The sequence below is a fragment of the Moschus berezovskii genome, chromosome 12 (genome assembly GCF_049115385.1).
Source record: "Moschus berezovskii isolate FMDL1 chromosome 12, NW_MosBer_1.0, whole genome shotgun sequence".
Taxonomy (NCBI): Eukaryota; Metazoa; Chordata; class Mammalia; order Artiodactyla; family Moschidae; genus Moschus; species Moschus berezovskii.
This window is the reverse complement of record NC_142471.1, coordinates 26,306,105-26,327,043: the sequence shown is the minus strand read 5'-3', so window position 1 is coordinate 26,327,043 and position 20,939 is coordinate 26,306,105. Positions and strand designations below refer to the sequence as shown.

Below are 20,939 nucleotides of genomic sequence, written 5' to 3'. Positions count from 1 at the left end.
AGAGGTCAGAAAGCAGCAGAAGGAAAAACTGTCATGGCTAAGTTATGTCAGGCACATGGAGCAGAGAGGCCAGACCACAGGGGCTCTGAACAGGTGGAGGAAAAGCTGCTCTCATCCCAGGGCTCAGTGCTTCAGAGATGTGAGGGAATCTCCTGGTCTCTGGGTCTGTAGTATGCCCCTGGATTCTTACACATTCTTCCATGATTTTTTCAGTCAGAGCTTAATTTCCTGCATTTTTGTTATTTAGTCGCTAAGTCATGTCCAGCTCTTTTGCTACCCCATGGACTGTAGCCTGCCAGGCTTCTCTGCCCATGGGATTTCCCAGGCAAGAATACTGGAGTGGGTTGCTATTTTCTTCTCCAGGGGATCTTCCTCACCCAGGGATAGAACTGAGCCACCTAGGAAGTCCATAATTTGCTGCATGTATGCTGCGTATAACTTTTGTTGGATTTAAAGTATATCCTGGAGGATATAGCTTTATTACTCTTGTCGATGTTGTCTTTAAAAAAAATAAATATACACATGTATTTTAAATGTACCATATTAAAATGTTAACAATGGGAAACACTGGGTAAGAGATACATACTATCTTTGTAGTTTTTCTGCAATTCTAAAAAGTCTAAAAGATTTTAAAATATGTACATATTTTAATTACTGTCAATACATAGAAATATAATTAACTTTTGTATCTTATCTCTAGACATCATTCTAACCTCTTCTCTTATTCTAATCACTTGTCTAGCTTTGCTGGTATTCCACACAAATACATCTGCAATTAATGACAGTTTTACTTCCTCTTTTTTTGATTCTTATGCCTTTAATTTCTTTTCCTTTTTCCTTTCGTAAAAAAATGTTGGCTAAGGCTCCAGGACAATGCTGAATAGAAACAGGTGATACTAACACAGGGCACTTAACTCGGTGCTCTATGATAACCCAGAGGGGTGGGAAGGGGTGGCTGACATATGTATAAGACATATGTATGTTCGAGAGGGAGGGGACATATGTATACTTATGGCTGATTCATGTTGTTGTTGTATGCTGCTGCTAAGTTGCTTCAGTCATGTCCGACTCTGTGTAACCCCATAGACGGCAGCCCACCAGGCTCCTCCGTCCATGGGATTTTCCAGGCAAGAGTACTGGAGTGGGGTGCCATTGCCTTCTCCGTGTTGTATAGCAGAAACCAATACAACATTGTAAAGCAATTATCCTCCAATTAAAAAAAAAGAAACAGGTGATACTATCTTGATCATGATTTTAAAGAGAATGCTTCCAATATATCTTCACTGGTAAGATGTTCTTAATAGATTTTTTTTTTTTTTAGATAGGCTTTATTACAACATAGATGCCTTCGTGAGCTAGTTCAAGTGGGGTTTGTTTCTTGGTAACTAAAGAGCCAACACCATCAACAAGCCCAGAGGAAGGCAGGCATTTCCTGACTTTGTCAATGATTCTGAGATAAGCCACACGTCTCTTGCTCCCTCCCCTCCCAAAAGCTGAGCAGGAGACCTAAGAAGGGAGACTGCTGGAAACTCAGTAGTGTGGCTCCCTATTGACTATAGCGCTTCAGGTCCTGAAGGAGAGGTCCTAGGAAAAAGGCCAGGACTCAAAAAGAGTAGGTTCAGATAAACCCCTTTCCATTTACAGCAGCATCTTCTCCCCGGAGCCAGAGCTATGATGCCACCGGCTCTGAATTTCCAGGACCACAGCATGGGCAGTGGGATGACTGCCTCATGCAGAGATGAAGGGCATTTCTAGCATCAAGCTAACCCTGTCTTTAAGAAGGTGGCTTCACGTGGCTACGTGGAGTCTCCTGAACCAGGAACAGAACCTGGTGGCACACGGAACCAGCCAAAGGACAGGTGCCCTTCAGACATTCAGCGACATCAAGCTGCCTGGCATCAAGTCCACCCAAGGCAAGCAAATAACAGGCCTTGGGTGGACTTGAGACAGAGAAGTCTGGGTTTCTGATGTTGAGGTCAAAAGATAGAAGCCAGGTTGCTGGCTGGACTCTGTCCTTCTATGGCTATCTGTCCTATCTCATCTATTAACCAACGCTTCTCAAACTTGTGCCAAGGAACATGTGTGGCTGTGAACAAGTGAAAGAATGGGGGGCAGGGGCGGGAAACAGAGGGGGCGGTGGGGTAGGCAGAGTGGGGAGGTGCTTCAGGCACAAAAGGATTTTGGGAAATGACCAGTTAACCAAAGTGAACTAGGCTTTCTTTTATATGCTAATAAATACTTATACTTCTCTAAATATTTCCCAGTCCAAGTGGACACAAAACCCTTTCTTCAGGGAACTCCTAATGATCTTGAGGTCAGTAGGGTTCCCTGGAACACTGTCTGGAGAAGACCGTGATATCCCAAGGGGGAATTAACCCAGGCCTGGGCTCAATCAGTTCCTGTTCACCTCCCGGATCAGGTGTATGTGGGGCTAGGGGAGAGTGAAGGAGAAGGGGATGCTTTGGTAATCACATGAAGCAAAGAAGCATTTGCCCCTGACTAGATGACTTGTTCGGAGAAGGCGATGGCACCCCACTCCAGTACTCTTGCCTGGAAAATCCCATGGGCGGAGGAGCCTGGTAGGCTGCAGTCCATGGGGTCGCCAAGAGTCGGACACGACTGAGCGACTTCACTTCCACTTTTCGCTTTCATGCATTGGAGAAGGAAATGGCAACCCACTCCAGTGTTCTTGCCTGGAGAATCCCAGGGACGGGGGAGCCTGGTGGGCTGCCGTCTATGGGGTCGCACAGAGTAGGACACGACTGAAGCGACTTAGCAGCAGCAGCAGCAGATGACTTGTTAATGTGCTGCCACCAGGTGCCTGCAGGGAGAGCAGCCCAGGGTGAGTCAACTAAGTGAGAGGGGAGACCAGCCCAGAAAGCCCTAACACTCCTCAGGAGAAGCCCAGCAAACCAGGACTCAAGCAGGTAACGAGAGACCCGTTGTTCTTCTCGGCCCCATGCCCCCCGGAAAGCCTTGAGGGGAGGCACCTACTTTTCGATGGCCGACACGTCACTGGTGTTAAACTTCCCTCTGGTGAGCAGCTCTGGGGTGATCCGCCCTTCAAATAAGAGGCCCTCCTTGGCCATCTTGACCAGGATCAGTCGGACCAGCTCACCCAGGTACATGCCACTGACCATCTTCTCAAACCTGCAGGAGAAAAGCACCAGGCACGTGTCAGTCCCTCCTACATACTCACCACTGTGGCAACTCATGAGTGGTGGGAGAGACATGAAAGGAGCAGAAGACATGGCCTCAATTCTCACAGGCGCACAGTCTCATTGGCAGGCGAGACCACACGTTTGTGTGAGTAAACAATGAACAGACAGTGGGGGACAGGGCTTATCCAAACCCCACACCCACTCCCAGGGTAGGAAACAGGAGGAGAGCACCAGGGGGCAGGGGCAACCAGGGAAGGCTGCCTGGAGGTGGAGGGAACATCAGGATTTAGATGGAGGGTAATGAGGAGGGACCCAGACAGGAATGAGTAGGATATGATCATCGTGTGCAAAACTTTATGCCTTACTTTTTATTTTTATTATTTTTGGGCCATGCCACCTGGCTTACAGGGTCTTAGCTTGCATGGATCTTAGCTCTTCGACCAGGGATTGAACCTATGCCCTGGCAGTGTAAGCACTGAGTCCTAACCACTGGACTGCCAGGGAATTCCAATTACTGTACTTTTTAAAGGGCTTTCATCTTCATCCCTCTATCAGGAAGCTCTCCAATTCCCATGGCAAGGTGGTCAGGAAGTATTCTCTCCATTTCCCAGCTCAGAACGTGTAGACGTCTTCTCTGAGGGAAGATGACAGGGCTGAAATGCAGCCATTCCCCAAGGGACCTATGTCGCTGGTCACCTTCCTGGCACCCATATTCTCCTTCTCCAGCCAAGAGAGACCAAGAAAAAAGGTCTCCAAGAAAGTGCTTTGTGCAACTCACTCCTTCCCCACTGACCTGCCCTTACACTCCAGGAGAGGGCTCCCCGAGTAGCTTAAAACCAACCAGCTCCTCCTACCACTCCGGCCACATTCAGCCACAGGCCAATCACAGTGGATCGGCTCTCCTGCCTCCCCTGGGAGGTGTGGTGGGCGGTGTGAGTGCTGTGACTGTAGCAGCCATTTTGAGCCCAACACTGCAGGGGAGAGGTGGCAAGGAACTAGGGCTCGAAGCCACTTCTGAGTCAGAGCCAGGTCCTGAGTCCTGGCTGACGAGGGGCCAGGAGGAAGCCCAGAGCAAGACAGATCAGAGGCAGGTCCACATCCAGGCGGCTGGCCTCTCCTCTGAGGGAGTCCAGCTGGCACACCCAGGGCTGGCTGTGACACAGCAAAACAATCTGTTCCATTCAGAGCCAGGCGCAGGAGCCAGGGATGCTGCTGGGACCTGAGCACGGCCCTCTCTCCCCCCAAATCAAGGAGTGGAGAAACACTAACTCTCATTGTTCAGACAGGACCAGACAGGACTGCTCTGGCCACGGTTGTGTTGAGGATACCTGGCAGGAGAGCACCCTGCTGAGTCCTAGCTGCCCCACCCAGCTCCTGCCCCAAGCACCTGTGGGAACAGCTTTAGTGCCACCCAAACTGGAATCTCAGAGCAGACAGGAGCCAGACTGCCTGAACTGAACTCCAGCCCTATCACTTTATTATGCTACTTACCTCTTTGGGCCTCAGTTTCTTTACCTGCATAATGGGGATCACACAGGGCCCACCTATAAGGTTGTTATATGAAAGATAGAGGTGGATATAGGTAAAATGCTCCAATGCCTGACTGATATTGAGCCATGGCCCTTGCTATGTCTCCTACCTAATTAAGCATTTCATGTGTATTAACTTATTTCATCCTTATTATAAACCCTGAGATAGACATTATCATTATCCCCATTCCACAGATGAGAAAACTGAGGCATAGAAAGGTTATATAACTTGCCCACAGTCATAAGGCTGACAAGTGGCAAATCCACTATTTTCAATCCAGTTAAATCCAGGCTCGGATTCCATGCTCTAAGCACTGTGCTGTTCTGTCTCTCCCATGAACAGTGTCATTAAAAGTCACCTGTATTACTGCCATGCTGGCAGCCACCAGCCCCAGCCCAACCCAGCCTCTGCTCATCTACCTCCAGCTCACTGCTCTAGGCAGCCTGCCCCCGGCTCCTCATTGGGCAAGTATGACAACAAGAAGGTTCTTCCCCCTTAAGGTGGATTACAGTCAGCCTTGTGCACCTCCCTACCATTGCTTCTTCTTTTTTAATTTATTTCTGGCTGCGCCAGGGCTTCATTGCTGTGCCCAGGCTTTCTCTAGTTGCGGGGAACGGGGGCTACTCTCTAGTTGCGGAGCATGGGCTCTAGTGCTATTGGGGTTCAGCAGTTGTGGGGCACAGGCTTCACTGCCCCACAGAATGTGGGATCTTCCCAGACCAGGGATCAAACCACGCCTCCTGCATTGGCAGGTGGATTCCTAAACCACTGGACCACCAGGGAAGTCCTACCCATTGCTTCTTGTTCTGCCTTCTGGAGACAGAATGATCTGCTCCCTTTTCTACATGATAGTCTCTTAGACACATAGACACTGCCATCCCCCTTTTCAGATAAAGGAAGCCTGAGGCCAAGAGGCTTCCCAGTCCCTAGAGTCCCCACTGGAGCAGCAGAACAAGGAAACAGCACTTCTCACAAGCCTCCAGTGAAAGCCAGCAAGCCGCGATCTGCTGCTCAGCAGTCAGATACCTACGACCAGAGGCCAGTGGGTGGCACCATGGTGTTGCAGCCTCGCTGTATGCTGGTGGGCACAGGCAGAGCTGTGGCCCGCAGAGCCTGGGGGAGTCTGGGAAAGGTGGGCAAGGGATTGGATGCTGACAAGGAGTGCCCTTGGCAGCCAGGGTCTGTTCTGATGGGCAGCCCAGGGTCAGAGAAGGAAAGTGAGGTCTGTGGGCACCTAAAGAGGATTAGAACTGCTGAGAGAGTCTACGGCCCAGGCAGAGCAACAACAAGGAAGGTGTTTGGGGGATGACTTGAAAAGAGGTGCTATTACTCCACTACCATCCAGGCCAGAGACTTCTCCAGGCCAGACCTCCCTGCTGTCGCAACCACTGCTGCTGCTGCTGCTGCTGCTGCTGCAGCTTTGTGGGGCAGTGTCTTCTTCACTATGAAAGATGTGAGACGGAATCACAGGGGAATGGGATTCAAAATTCCTAACAAAGCAGAAAATAAAAGAAAACAGAAGAGCAAAAGGCCTAAGAAGACAAGAAGAGGAGAAGGAAAATTAAAAATGAAAGAAGGCGGGGCTACACCTACAGTAGGAGACAGGTGTGGAACCAGGACAGAGGGTGACAGGGGGAAGGAAGGCCACGTCTGCTCCCTTTTAGAGCGAGAAACCTTCTAACCTGGGGGCTTGGGGAGGGGTCCTGAAGCAGCTGTCAGCAACAAAGGCAGGAGCCCCAGAGCCGCAGTGCTGATACCCTTCCTGTCAGCTGTACATGGTTGGTACTCAGTGAATGTAAACTTCAGTCAAAACAAATGAGTGGATGCATAGTGGTCTAGAGCCCACCTGGGCACCTCTGTTTTCAGCCCTGGTTAAAAACTAGAATCACTTGCAGGCTCTTGAAGACAGGCCTCAGCCCAGGCCAAGTAGGATTGGGAGGGAAGGTGGGTAGGGTGGGAAAATACCTAGGCAATAATATGTTTTTTAAAGGTCTCTAAGTAATTCTTCATTTTTTCTGGCCATGCCACGCAGCGTGTGGGATCTTAGTTCCCTGACCAGGGATTGAACCTAGACCCTTGGCAGTGAAAGCACAAAGTCCTAACCACTGGACCACCAGGGAATTCCCCTTTTTTTAAAAAAAAAAAAGTTTTAATGTAACTCTAGTGAAAAACATTCCTCTAGGGGACTTCCTGGGGAATTCTTCTAGGGAATTAAGATTCCCCCATGCCGTGTGGCACAGCCAAAAAAAAGAAAAACATTCCTTTAGACCATGCATGATCATTTTTGCTCATAAATGATGAAATGCCTCTTAAGACATTCTGGAAGTTCACTATGAAAAACATGTACTTTCCAGCAGGACAGAAAACCACAAACCTAAGCCAAATTAAACCTCAAATTAAGCCAGCTTTGCCCTGTCCCAGTGTCCTAATGCCTTAATTTCCCTATCAGTCAAATGGAACAAACACCTTTCCCTGGTACAAGGAAAACAAAACGGCTTTGAAGAACTTGACATTGCACAGAAGACACAGGGAAGACCCCCAAAATAAGGCAGATGCCTAGGAGACCAGCTACATTAACTTTGGCAAAAAACCCTCTGACCAACGGCCTATTTCTAGCAATGTATGAAACAACTCAAGATCTGTCATCTGTTCGGAACTGTTCTTACCAAGACCTGACCTATGGTTCAGTCAGCAAGGAAGATGGAGATGGACCTTACCCCACCTGCTTTACTCTTTTATCCACGCACTTATTGCCCACCCATTTCCCAGCACACTTCTTATCCACTACTCATCCTTCAACCCCCATCCATCCATCCATCCACTTATCCTTGTGTGTCCATCTTCTATCTATCCACTATTCCAAATGTGTTTATTGAAAGTCAACTGTGAGGCCAGTTCACATTTCAGTCCGAGGATACAGTTCAACTCTTTAGAGAAATTCAGAACTACATCAAAATGGATGACAGAAAATCCAGGTTTCCGTCCAAGCCACGCAGGATCCCTACATTGAGGCTAAGGAAATAGCCAAGGCCCTGGGCCTTATCTGCTTAGTTACTGCAGGTAACTGCCCAACCTGCTCTGCTGAGAAGGGTGACTTCAAATTCAGTGATTGACAGTAACTACAGGTACATCATTTCTTATCTGAAACCCCTGGGGTCACATATGCTTGGGAATGTGGACATTTGAGGATTTTTAAAGGTGTATGACTGATGCGAAGAGCTGACTCATCTGAAAAGACCATGATACTGGGGAAGATTGAGGGCAGGAGGAGAAGGGCACAACAGAGGATGAGATGGCTGGATGGCATCATCAACGCGATGGACATGGGTTTGGGTGAACTCCTAGAGTTGGTGATGGACAGGGAGGCCTGGCGTGCTGCGGTTCATGGGGTCGCAAAGAGTCGGACACGACTGAGTGACTGAACTGAACTGAATATGGTACACATGCCACATAGTACAGAATAGCCCCAGAGGTGCCTATAATCAAGCACAGATCTCCAGTGACATGTATAAACATGCAGGTAAATAGCGTCAAGGCAGCTGGGGTCAGGTTTTAGAACTGGGGGTTAGGTCAATGGATTGAGGGGAAAAAACCTTTGGTTATCAGTGCTGGGGCTCTGCTGGTGTTTCAGCATGCAGAGCAGATGTTCAATGCTGGGTCTAAGAACTCAGGATTCTCCCAGTGAGAGACCTCATTTATTTACCACCACCACTCCCAGTGGAGGGAGGTTGGCCATTTATGCAATTCCATTAACTCAGGTGGAAAGCCCACTCAGCCAGCCTGGGGGGTTGAGATCTTTTGGGTGACATATTTCAAAATGACAAACTCCCTGACAGTGTCTCTCTGGCAAAGGATAAGGGCAATTAAGCCCATAGGGTCAGTGAACATCTCCCAGCGTGCCGACAGCACCAAACTCCAGAATAAGGCTGCTGGGAGGTCAATCAAAGAGGGCAGCATGCTAGCATCACAGAGAAATATGAATATGCACTTCAGGAAACAAGGAGCTCACAGGAAGCAATGCCCACGCCAGCCTAAATAATACCGCTCATACTTCTGTGACCAGAGCTCTCCAAGGCCAAGACCAACTTGCCAGAGAAGTCTGATGCGATGTTCTTTACCAGCTGTGACCCATCGGGCTTATACATTGACATGGAAGAAGGTTTCCCCACAGTCTGCATGACTCACATGGCTCCCAATCACTCCCCTGCATGACGGGTATTTGCGTACATGACTTCCCTCCCCAACTGGACCTTAAGTTCTGGAAGGGAAGGTGCTACTCTGTATGCCTGGAGCCTAGCACTGAGCTGGCACACCTCAGGTGCTCAGGAAGTGTGTGCAGAATGAATGGACACTCGTTCACTCTCCCTGCTCACCAGACACCTCACATGCTGAGTGGCCTGTCCCACCCTCAGCAGCAAACCCTACTGAGAACAGCATATGGAAATGTTTTTAAACCTTCGCTTCGGGCTAATGCTTCTGTGCTTTTAATTTTTAAAACGTTTACAAGGACACAATCACAGTGTAATTAAACAGAAATTTGGGGGTGGAGTGGGGGGGTAAATTGGGAGATTGGGATTGATGCATACACATTATTACTATATATAAAACAGATAACTAATAAGAACCTACTGTATAGCACAGGGAACTCTACTCAATACACTGACCTATATGGGAACAGAATCTAAAAAAGAGTGGATAAATGTATCAATATAAGCGATTTGCTTTGTTATATAGCAGAAACCAACACAACATTGTAAATCAACTATAGTTCAATCAAAATAATGAGAAAATAATTTAAAATATGCTTTCAATGCTGCAGACGCCACAGCTGTGTGTCTCCAAAAAAGTGAGATAATATACACTTGGTGGGTGATCCTTTCGTGATCACCTGGCTTCCGGCCCCTCTCATCTCCCACCCCAAATCTGCCCTTAAGCGTTCGGAAGGTCCTCTGTATGACTAGTAAGAAAGGGTGGGACTCACAGCTGCTTCCCAGGGTTGAGCGACCCCCGGTCCAGCTCCCGGTCGAACTCAGTGCGGATGTCCTCCAGGGCCCCGTCGTCGCCGAACGCCCCCCACTCGGTGTTGATGCACATCCGACCCTCGTCGCCCTCCACCAGGTCGATGTGCCTCAGTTCCTCCATGTAGCAGGCGTTGGTGCCGGTACCTTGGAGAGGGAGATGAGATCAGAAGCCGTGACCACGCCACGTCGGGAGAGAGACGGCAGCGCCTGCTGCAAACACCGGCTTCAGGAAAGAACAAGGACAGGGTGGGTGTTACCAATGATGAGGCCGACTTCACACTGCTGGTCGTCGTAGCCACAGGTCATCATGGTCCCCACGGTGTCGTTCACCACAGCCACAATGTTGGCGTCATAGTCCTGGAGCAAGAGAAGACGGGTCACTACCCACTCACACGTGGAGCAGAGATCACCAGCCCTTAAGATGGCCCGGCTGGAGGGCTCCCACTTCATAGCCTCCACTGCTGCCTTCATCACTGCGGGCACTCAAATTCAGCGGATTCAAGCCCAGTGATCACATTATGGAGACGAAAAGGTGCCCTTCGTTATTTGGCTTATGATCCTTTTCAGTGTGGAGTTTACTCACAGAGCCACAGCCCTGTGTAAACCATCCCAATGCATCTGTGTGCCTTCTGCATTTGCTGCAACCCTGGCATGCTGCACTTGATCATGCCAGCTCCCTGCACAGCTGCCCTCATGTCAAAACGAGGCCAACCCCTGCCCAAGAGCTTGGCTCTCTGGTAGCACCTCGGACGGCTCTGCTTTGAACCAACCCCGACCTTCCAGACTGTGAGCCCTCACTGCTCACCTGCCTGGGTCTTCAAGGACCCGCACCCACCACACCACCGCCACCACTATGTGCTGCCTCAGGCCATGCACTGCTGTCCCCCGAAAGAACCTTAGTCACACAGCCTTCTCCCCATACTCCCCACCTCTAGGTGAGCAAGGCAAGTGGCTAGTGAGAAGTTACCCCACGCTTTTTGATGGCTTTGTCAAGCAGCTTCACCACATCAGTTCCCTCCACGCCGCTCGCTTTAAATCTCTTTGTCCAGGTGATCAGGATGGCCTGCACAGGAGAGCACAGAGCGGTTGGAAAAGCGCTAGGAGGCTTCCACGACCTCCAGGTCCCTGGGGAGTCTGCCCAAGGACAGTGACTAAGCTGAGGCCCGGGGCAGACACATCACACCGGGTAACAGACCCAGACCCTTATCTCCTGTTTAGCCATCCACACAATGGATTTCTCTGGGATCTGCCACAGGAAAAAAAACCCTGCAGCTCACACTCAAACACAGTCAGTGGACACAGAACGCAGACCTAACTGGCGTCAACTGCACAGCCAGACTTCATTTAGAAAGAGAAATGCTGTTATTACCTGATCACCTTTCTGTATTTTCAAACCAGACCTTGGTTTCCATGGCCCCAAGGAACTTTCGTCAGAGCCAAATTTCGAAGAGAAACAAAAGATAATTCTTGGCTACTGTGCTTCTAAGAGCCAAGTCCTGAGCTTAAAGGATAACACTAACTGTGATTCATGCCTCTTCTCCAAGTTTGGAATGTAACTCCTATTTGTAAACGAGGACTCTACGTACACAGTATAATCCATTTCCATGTGTATATTACTAGAGAAACACTAAGGGCAGACATCCAGTGGTTATTCACTTGAGACTATAGAAGCATAGGAATTTTACGTTTTGCTTTACACCTTTATATTATTTCAATAGTTTTACATATTGCTTCTGTATCTTTTTCTTTAAATCAAAGATCCAAGAAAAGAATATTGTTCTATGTGACTATTCTCCAAGTTCAGGAAGTCATTATAAATGCGGCTTGGTTGGGAAGAGCTGCTATTTAGGCCCCGTCGTCTCCAGGGTGACACGGGAATGGGGAAATGTCCGCATTGGGGTGCCCTGCACTCCGAAAGCCGGGTAGCCTCCAAGCAGGATGCATCAGGAAGAGTGGGCAGCAGCCTGCAGATGACCAGGCATTCCAAAAGCCCCCAGACACTGTAATCACCCCTTCGACGCTCAGGCCCCCCAAAGCCTTGGAAAACATGGTGCTGTGGAAAGAACATGGATTGGAAATCAGGACATCAATCCTATCCCCACCACTTCCGTCCATTTCTTCGTGGGCAGTATTCCTAACTCCTCTGAGGGTGACTCTGTTTATCTGTCAAAAAAGGAAGCTGGTCTAGACACTCTTGATGGTCCCAGGCAGCCTTGAGGAGTGGGCACAGGCCTCCAGATGGGTAATCAGATCCTGGGATCCACTGGCTTCCTAGCAGGCAGCATGACTGGCTGAGCAAGCCCTCCCCAGAGAAGGGTCAAGGCTGGCAGGTGGGGGCCACACTTTTGGCTCTTTCTCTGCCAGGTACCATCTGCTCTGCTCTGCCCTGTGGGGCTCTTGTGCCCCCGAGGACATTCCCTATCCACTTCTGCAATGCCTTCTTTCTTGGAAGACAGCACCTCTGCCAGGCAGGCCATATCTGTGTCCAGCTTTCTCCCAAGGCTTAGCTCAACCCACAAGGATGGCACTCAGTCCACAGCCACTGACGAACAAGCAAACAGCCAGCAGCCGCTTCATTCCCAGCCCATCCCCTACCTCTTCCAGTGGGAGCAGGGATGTCTCACCCTGTCTTCTGCCCAGGGAGTGTGGATGTCAAGCCTCAGCTCTCAAAAGCCAAGGGAAACTGAAACAAGTACTGACAAGTCCTCGTGAAAGGGCACTATCCCTACTTTGTTTTCTTTCACTTGCTAGAGTTTAAGAAATGGTTTTCTCTACCAAATGGCACAAATACCAGGATTTGTCACGAAAAATACACATATAACTAAAGCAACTGAAAAATAAACATTATTATCATGACCTTACATTCATTCTACAAATGCTTCTTAAAAAAAAAAATACAAGACACGCAGACCATCCAGTAAGAGAAAGGAAAAAGGTTCCTTAGCATTTCCCCTCTGGGGTGTCTGGGAAGCCTGATAATCCCAGAACGTCTTACCTCGTCTATTCTGGATTGCCGACAAGGGAAAGAAAATGTGAATCCCACAGGTAATTTCTTGTCCTTGATTTTTTTTTTCTCCATGAAGTCTCCCAGGCAATCAGCGACATGATCAAAAAGCTGGAGGAAGCACAAGAGAGCAGTCGGGAAGGAGAAAGAGGACTTAGCATTTCAGGAAAAATGTGAGGGATTCTCTGCCCAACACGGAAAAGAGTCTGGCTACCCTAGCTGCCCATCCCCAAGGCACCTGGTGGCCAGGTGGGGCTTTCCCTGGAGGTTCAGTGGTCAAGACTCCCCATGCTTCCACTGCAGGGGATGTGGGTTCGATCCCTTGTTAAGGAACTAAGATCATGTATGATGTACAGCACAGTCAAAAAAAATAAAAGGAAAAGAGAAGCCAAGAACTGCATGACTGGCAAAGAAGAGCCCCTTGAAAACAGCCTGCCTCATGGGCCAGCACGGCTTAGGAAGCCTTTTTAAGCCTTCACGTGGCCTCTCGTGTATCACCTGGGTACTAAGATGTATCATCTGGGTGTTTAGGAAATGTGAAAATAAGAGAAAAACAGTGCATCCTCCACAACACACAGGCCATAGGCCGCCAGCAGCCAGCCAGGCAGAGTGGCCATCTGGCCCCTTCTCGCTAACTCCACCTCTCTCCCTCACTGTCAGCTCCAGAAGCTCTGCGAGGCAATTCCCCAGCCTCCAGGCCACTTGAGTGATTTCACAGTCTTTAAGTTATCCAATTTCTACTTTTGACTCAAGTGCCATATGCATGCAAAAAAAGTGCACGCATCCTAAGTATAGGGTTCATTGGATTCTCACAAGGCGCACCCACCTGTGTCAGCACTCGATATCCTCCCGCGCAGTCACTGCTGCTGCCACCCAAACTCACAAGGCCAATCACAAGCCACTCTGACTTCCAACACCCTTTGTATGGCTGTCTACTGTGTATAAAAGGAACACCAGTGTGCGCTCCATGACGTCTGCCTTCTTCTCCTCTACATTATGTGTGTGGGGTCATCCATGGAGTTGGGTGTCTCTACAGCAGTGAGAACCAGTGCTGCTTCTCATTGCTGCACAGTATTCTATGGTGTGAATATACTATGATCTATTTAGTGAACTGCAATTTAAGTTCTACGACATGTTGTAGAACTTGCTGGCTCTACAACATGTTGCCAGGATATGCATATGTATCTTAGAATCCACTAGAAAGAAGTCAGAACACTGTTTCCCTAGCCTCTGTGTGAATACTGTCAATGACCGCAAGCTCATCACCTCTAGGGCAACTTTTTGGATTTATTCAATACCTCCCTCTTTCTCTAAAGTATATCCAGAACTGAATATAATATTTCACATGTGTTCTGATAAAAAAAAAAGCTTAGTTGAACTAAGAACCTCCCTTCTCTTAGGTCTCTACCTCTATTAATATAACCAAACCATATATATGCTCTTTTGGCAACCATGCCACAGTCTAGGTAACCCCTTTTTTTTTCACGTGGTTGTTATCTAACACTAGGCCTCCCATGTACACCAGATTGACACAGCTAATGGAGCTTCCTGAAGCCCAGAGAATGCAGCGTTTGCAGGGCCGAACCACACACTCACAGAAAGCAAGCTCAGCCAAGGCAAGGCCAACTGCCTGAAGGCTTTCTCTGCAGGGTCCTTCCGGCACCCACATTAAACTCATAGTTCTATTCAGGTTTGATTTTAACAAATGTGTCGAGGAGAGAGCCCACGGGAAAGGGTGGAGTCCATAGGGGTTGAGTCCTCCCAAACGCCTGAGGAGGGCGCAGGTCCCCTCCCCTCTCCTTCTCTTCCCTCCTCATCTAAAGGGATTTGGGGAGAGACCTATACAGGGGAGGGGGCTGGTCCCCAGGCTGTGGGGGTGGTGCCGGGGATAAAGGGCTATGGAGGAACAAGAACCCAGACCAGGGAGGAGTCGGGGAATGGCACACGGACCATTTGCCAGAATCTACAGCTTTCTGATTCCAGACTGAATTTACAGATGAAACACAACTAGACCACAAGCAGCACCTACTTCCTCTCCCCGCTGGGGCTGTAGTTCGAGGGGAGGAGAGACAGTTTCACCAAAACCACGGTCTACTCACTCTGGGCCACTCTGTCGCAGCTCCCTGACAGATTGAGGGGACAGAGGAAACCAAAATAAAACGTCGGATAAACTGTGTAGGAGGAACCCAGGAAGGGCCCAGCCAGAGCTGGGCCAGGCATCACGGCTACCCCCACAGCCACTCTGTGGAGTCTCCTTGAGAGGAGGCCTGAAGTCAATATTCCCATCCCCATCTTTCCCCGGATGTTCCTGACCCAGCTCTGCAGTCTGATCTTCCTGCCAAAGGAAAGGAAAACTTGTAAGTTCTGACTTGGGAGCCTCTGTCGAGTCAGTAATACTGAGGCCACGGTGACAACGGCAACTCTGACCAAGGAGACACATGACCACCTTCCCTGGGAGAACCCAGCTAAGCTTCCCGTGACCTACATTTCTGAGCGACGTAAACCCATTACTAAGCCTGACAGCTCCCCCCACGTCATCTGCCGGAAGAAGCTCCAGGCTCCCCATGGCCCTCAGGGGAGGCGGCTGGGCGGAAGGCAGGCCGGCTGCGGGCAGGAAGAGGCAGGGAAGTGAGTTACACACGGCTGGGGCGCTGGAAGCAGCCTCCGGATTGAAGTCAAACACACCCACCCCTTCGCACTCTGCTAAAAAGGAAATGCCATTTGTGGAATGCCCCAACCCAGGGGTGACAAGCCTGCTCAGAATAGACAGGACGCTTCCCCCAGGCTAACCGGTGTCTGTGACCAACCAGAAAGGGAAGTTACCCAGCCTCTCTGCACTCAAAATTTTAGTGAGTAAAAAACATTTTTCTTTCTTTCCTGACAACATGCACATTTATTTAATTTAAATAAATTTAAGTTGTTTATTTAGTATTCAAAACTCCCCAAGCTAAATAAGTGATGTTTTAAGAAGGTTGCAATTATGTTTCTGAAATTATTGAAGCTTAAAACTGTGCTGAAACTTTCAAGACACTTTGTGTTTCTGTGTGTGTTATATGTGTGTGTGTAGAGCAAGAGGTAAAAAGGGTAAAACAAATAGTTAATCAGGAAATCTGGATAAAGGATATAAAAAGCTCTTCGTGCTTAACGTTTTTCTGAAAGTTTAAAATTATTTTAAGTAAAAGGTTTTAAAATCTATCAAAAATTCCTGCCTATGTTTGAAAATAAGATCACAGCCCCAAGAATTCAGCACAATCCATAGGCTGTGAGTTTGAGCTGCTTCATGGGCAAAACAGGGCCCTATGTGGACTAGAGTATTCTACAGGTCAACAAGAGATATCAGAAAAATGGGCCACCAATATTTATTGCTAACCTCACACTGAATGAAGAGGTTGCCGCTTCATCCCTATTTTTCAACTGCCAACCCTCTCTTCCCTCAATCACTTGAATCTTCCTCCTTGCTCACACATTGCTACACTATCAAAAAATTTTAGTAAAAATACAAATTAATTTATTAATTAATTAAAAACAAAGACCCAGTTTAAGAGTGCCCCACATTGCTAAAACTGTCACATCTGGAGCCAGACTGCCCAGGTTCAAATCCCAGCTTTATCACTTATGTGCTGTGTGACCCAAGGGGCTGATCACTTAACATCTGAACCTCAAGTTTCTCATCTGTGAAACAGGAATAATATCTACCCACAGAGTTGTAATGATGACCTCATGCGAAGAGTTGACTCACTGGAAAATACTCTGGTGGTGGGAGGGATTGGGGGCAGGAGGAGAAGGGGATGACAGAGAATGAGATGGCTGGATGGCATCACCGACTCGATGGACATGAGTTTGAGTGAACTCTGGGAGTTGGTGATGGACAGGGAGGCCTGGCGTGCTGTGATTCATGGGGTTGCAAAGAGTCAGACATGACTGAGCGACCGAAATGAACTGAACTGAACTGAATCTGTATAAAGGGCTTATATCAGTGACATACATAACAAGTTCTATGCAAGTATCTGCTCTAATAATATAACATTATCATTATCCTCATCAACATTAACATCTTTTCTTTGCAAACTGCTTGAAAGGGACAGCTGCAGAAATAGCTAGAAACAAAGTAATCTTGGAGCTGGGAAGAAGGGGACAGAGGCTGGGATAGACAAGGTCCCAGGGGGCAGCAATCAGAAGAATCATTAGCTTTGGAACTCTGAAACAATAAATATTCATGATGTGTGAGAAAGCACGATACACAACTGTATGATCTTAACTACATAAAAATGGGTGCTTAGTTGTGTAAATACACACATGAGACCTAGAAGGACACATCAGATGATAAACTGCTCATGATTTTGGATGACTGTGTCTTCTGCTTCTTGTGTTTTTTGGTTTTCTGGTATGCACATGTTAACTTTTAAGAAATAAATGTTTTTCTAAAGATCTTAAAAAAAGTCACTGCAGAAGTGATGCAGCAAGCATGCACCTGAAGGAGGGCATCCCCTTAATTTACAAACCCTGCTCCTAAAGCGTCAAGCCAAGACCCACAGGAATGCCCATGGCAGGAGGGGCACGAGCTGAAGGCAGGAGGCAGAGGCGGCTCCTCCCAAGGGCCATGGGGAAAAGAGTGGCTAACCAGTATTTGTTGGCAAATAGAAAGAGCAAGATGCCAACCGGAGGCTGCTGGCCACCTGCAGAAAGAAGCAACGTGGCGAGCACTGGGCAGGATGAGGAGACCCACTCGCTGGCAGCCTTCACGCACACACCTTCATGCACACCCTGAATGAATGAGCCAGTCTCTGCAGCCCTGGAGGGATAGCAGAGAGACCTCCCTGCAGGGGCATCCGATGAGCGATGAGCAATGCACCTGTTTCAGTGGCTGATAAAAAGTGGCCTAAGGACAGTGTCCCCATCAATGCTCACAGTCTGAAAAGCTCTGAACACAACCCCCGCCCACCCCACCCCCGGCAGCAGGTGAAAGACCAGGATTAGCCCTTTTCTCTGGTAGAAGGAAAAGGTGGAGTTTGAATTAGGTCCCAGCCACGGGAATTTAGGAACAAAGGAGTCAAGAGAAGGCGCTGGGCTTCATCCCAAAGTCCAGCCCAGAGCCATCAGGTTTTCTGCAGAACTTAGTCATGAAGCTTGCTGTGAACACACCCTCCCTAAAACAAATATTTGGCAAGCTCTGAATAATACATATCCTGACAGCAGCATGACTTAGGAGGCGAGCGCTAAACGGGAGGGGAGGCGTCAGAACATCTGCAGGAGAGGGGGAGGAGCAGAACAGGACCAGAAATGACTGCAAGCCGGCCAAGGGCTGCCCACAACCTGATCACAGGGTCCTCAGTGAGCCTGCGGCCTACCACCCGCCACAACCAGATGGGGAAGCAGGAGGGTGGACGGGCCCTTCTGAGCACGCGCATGGCCTCGGCCAGCAAAGGAAGGCAGCCCTTCCGCTGGCAGGGGTTACAAGTGTGAGAGGAAGGGATGGTGACTTTCCAGGCAAGGCCCTGCCCTCGCTGCTTTCCATGCCAAGGTCTCGTAGGAGACTATTCAGTTGGGAAGCCAGGAGCCCTTTAGAATAGTCCTGGGGCTCTGAACTCAGAATCCTGCTGCCCCACAAGCTGACAGCCACAATTAACGAGGCCGAGGCCTTGAGGGGACTGGGTGAGGATGGTGACTTGGAAGGGCTTTCACCCAAGGGCTCTGCTCTCCCTCTGCTGGGGAACCACCCCAGCATTCTCAGGGAGTGAATGCATTTACCCGCTGGGCCTCCTCTTTACACCCCTCACCTGAAAGGCCCAGCAGTTGAAAGCACCAGTAGCCCGCTCCCATCCACCAGCTCATTCGCACGGTGGGGATCTCTTCGGGCAGTCATACCCTTCCACCCAGGAGTCCTTCTCTATGTATGCCTAAGATGGACTCGTCCAGGGGCTCGGCCCACCACTGCTCTGGGGCTGGAGCCTGGAGGTACCTGGCTACCTGGAGGTATCCTGGCTCCTGGGGGTACCCTGGAGCCTGATGCTTAGGACACAGGGGCTAGTCAGAAGGGAAGTAGAGACCCACCTGGCTTCCACTGCCGTGCATGATGTTCTCCGGGGTGTCGTAAACCTCAGACTCCATATGAACAGCTTGGTTCTGCTCATGATTCACCTGTACCCGCAGAATTCGAAAGGAAGATCCACCAAGATCCAGGGCGATGAAATCTCCCTTTTCTGTTAGGGAGACAACAACATCACATCAGATTCAAGTGCCCTGGGAAGGCCACACACTTCACCCACTTCTCAACAGGGTCTGGCCCCATTTCACTGCGCTTTCGGCCACAAAACAGGAGTCATGTAGACCCCATCACACTAGAGCCCCCCCGGAAGAGTGGGCAAAAGAAGCCCTCTCCCAGCCGGGCGTCCCTAGGCAGACAGCTTCACATAGTACCACTCAGTCCCAACTGCAGGAGAACAAAAGTATGGACTTCATTAAATGCCAACCATCATTCTCCAATTCTTTACTCCTTCTCACAAATGGCTATGTTATCCATAAGGTAAAAATAAAGACAGCATTTCAACTCAGAGAAAACCTGACATCTGAGGTCTATGCCATGCCTTGAGTTCCTTCCCCATCAGCTGAGACACCAATTCCAGCTAGTCCATAGCTCCACTGATTCCCCAGGGGATTTTTTTAAATTATAGTAAAATAAGCATAACATAAAATTTTCCACTGCAACCATTTCTCAGTGTACAACTCATTGACATTAAATATGTTCACAATGTTACAAAACTACCACCACCATTCTCAAAAATTTTCATCATCCCAAACAGAACCTCTATAACCATTAAGCAGTAATTCCCCATTTCCCCTGTCCTCAGCCCCAGGCAAACACTATTCTACTTTTTATTTTTATGAATTTGCCTATTCTAGATATTTCTCGTAAACAAAATCATACAGTATTTGCCCTTTAGTGTCTGGCTTATTTCACACTGTATCAAGTCTCCAGGGTTTATCCATGCTATAGCCTATGTCAGCAGTTCACTCCTTTTTCAGGCTGGATGAGATTTCATTGCATGTGTACCCATTCATCAGAAACTGGACACTCGTGTTGTTTCTGCCCAGGGGATGTTTTTAACAGAAGTCCCTCCTGGTCACACAAGAGTATGCTGGCTCGAACTGGTTTTATTCCTCACGACCAATGTGAGCAGTGATTGGGGTGGACCTCAGTGGGTTAGAGAAAGACAACAGGCCTGAATGTCAAGACCACCATAGAGCACCAGTGGAGGTGGCCGCGGTGAGAAACCAAACCACGAAGCCTCCACCCAACATTCTTCATCCTAGGCACCCTCCAAAATAAACGAAAATCTGTTAATTTTACTTCTGATGCTACTTTATCACTGTCTCACTATCACCTTACTTTCTTGATGATGACTTTTGAAGCATAAGAGTTTATCATTTTGATGAAGTGTGACTTACCTTTTTTCTTCTGTGGCTAAGGCTTTTGGTGTCATATCTAAAAATCCATTGCCAAATTCAAGGTCACAAAGATTCATACCTATGTTTCCTCCTAAGAGTTTTATAGTTTTAGTTCTTACACTGAGGTATTTGATCCATTTTGAGTTAATTTGTGTATATGGTCTGAAGCAGAGGTTCAGCTTCATTTTTTGGCACATGGATTGTTGTTTAGTTGCTGAGTTGTGTTTTTTGCGATCCAACATACTATAACCCACCAGGTTCCTCCGTCCATGGATTTCCCAGGCAAGAATACTGGAGTGGGTTGCCATTTCCTTCTCCAGAGGATCTTCCCGACCCAGGGATCGAACCCATGTCTCCTATGTCTCCTAGACTGGCAGGCAGATTCTTTACCACTGAACTACCAAGTAGCCACTGTCAAACAGCAACACCATTTGCTAAACAGACTACTCTTTCCCTCACTGAAAAGTCTTGACACCCTTGTCAAAAATCAAGTGACCACAAATGTATGGATTTATTTCTGAACTCCCAATTCTTTTTTCCCCCAGTTTTGAGATGTAATTGACATAGTGAACACTCAATTCTGATTCATTGATCTGTATATCTATCCTAACAGCAGTACCACACTGACCCGACTGCTTCCGAAATTTTGAAACTGGGAAGTGAAAGTCCTCCAATCCTGTTCTTCTTTTGCATCATTGTTTTCACTATTTTGAGCCCCTTAAAGTTTTTTTTTTTAAGTAATGGATTGCTGGGTTTTTTTAAACTTTTTATAAACTG

The 20,939-nt window shown here is 48.4% G+C and overlaps 1 protein-coding gene and 1 non-coding gene across 3 annotated transcripts in view; both read right to left on the bottom strand.

Annotated features, from left to right (window-relative positions):
* The window catches only part of HK1 (hexokinase 1), a 76,649-nt gene that overhangs the window by 23,208 nt on the left and 32,502 nt on the right, over positions 1-20,939 (bottom strand). For both annotated transcript variants that reach the window (XM_088841934.1, XM_055425575.2), the window contains exons 3-8: positions 18,768-18,916; positions 12,708-12,827; positions 10,680-10,775; positions 9,970-10,069; positions 9,673-9,856; positions 2,995-3,150 (exon numbers count right to left, since the gene is read on the bottom strand). In XM_088841934.1, the coding sequence (XP_088698060.1) occupies positions 2,995-3,150; positions 9,673-9,856; positions 9,970-10,069; positions 10,680-10,775; positions 12,708-12,827; positions 18,768-18,916 (805 nt within the window). The remainder of the gene's footprint in view (positions 1-2,994; positions 3,151-9,672; positions 9,857-9,969; positions 10,070-10,679; positions 10,776-12,707; positions 12,828-18,767; positions 18,917-20,939) is intronic.
* Positions 6,739-6,811, bottom strand: TRNAE-UUC (transfer RNA glutamic acid (anticodon UUC)). The gene has a single exon. It is a non-coding gene; the product is annotated as a tRNA-Glu (tRNA).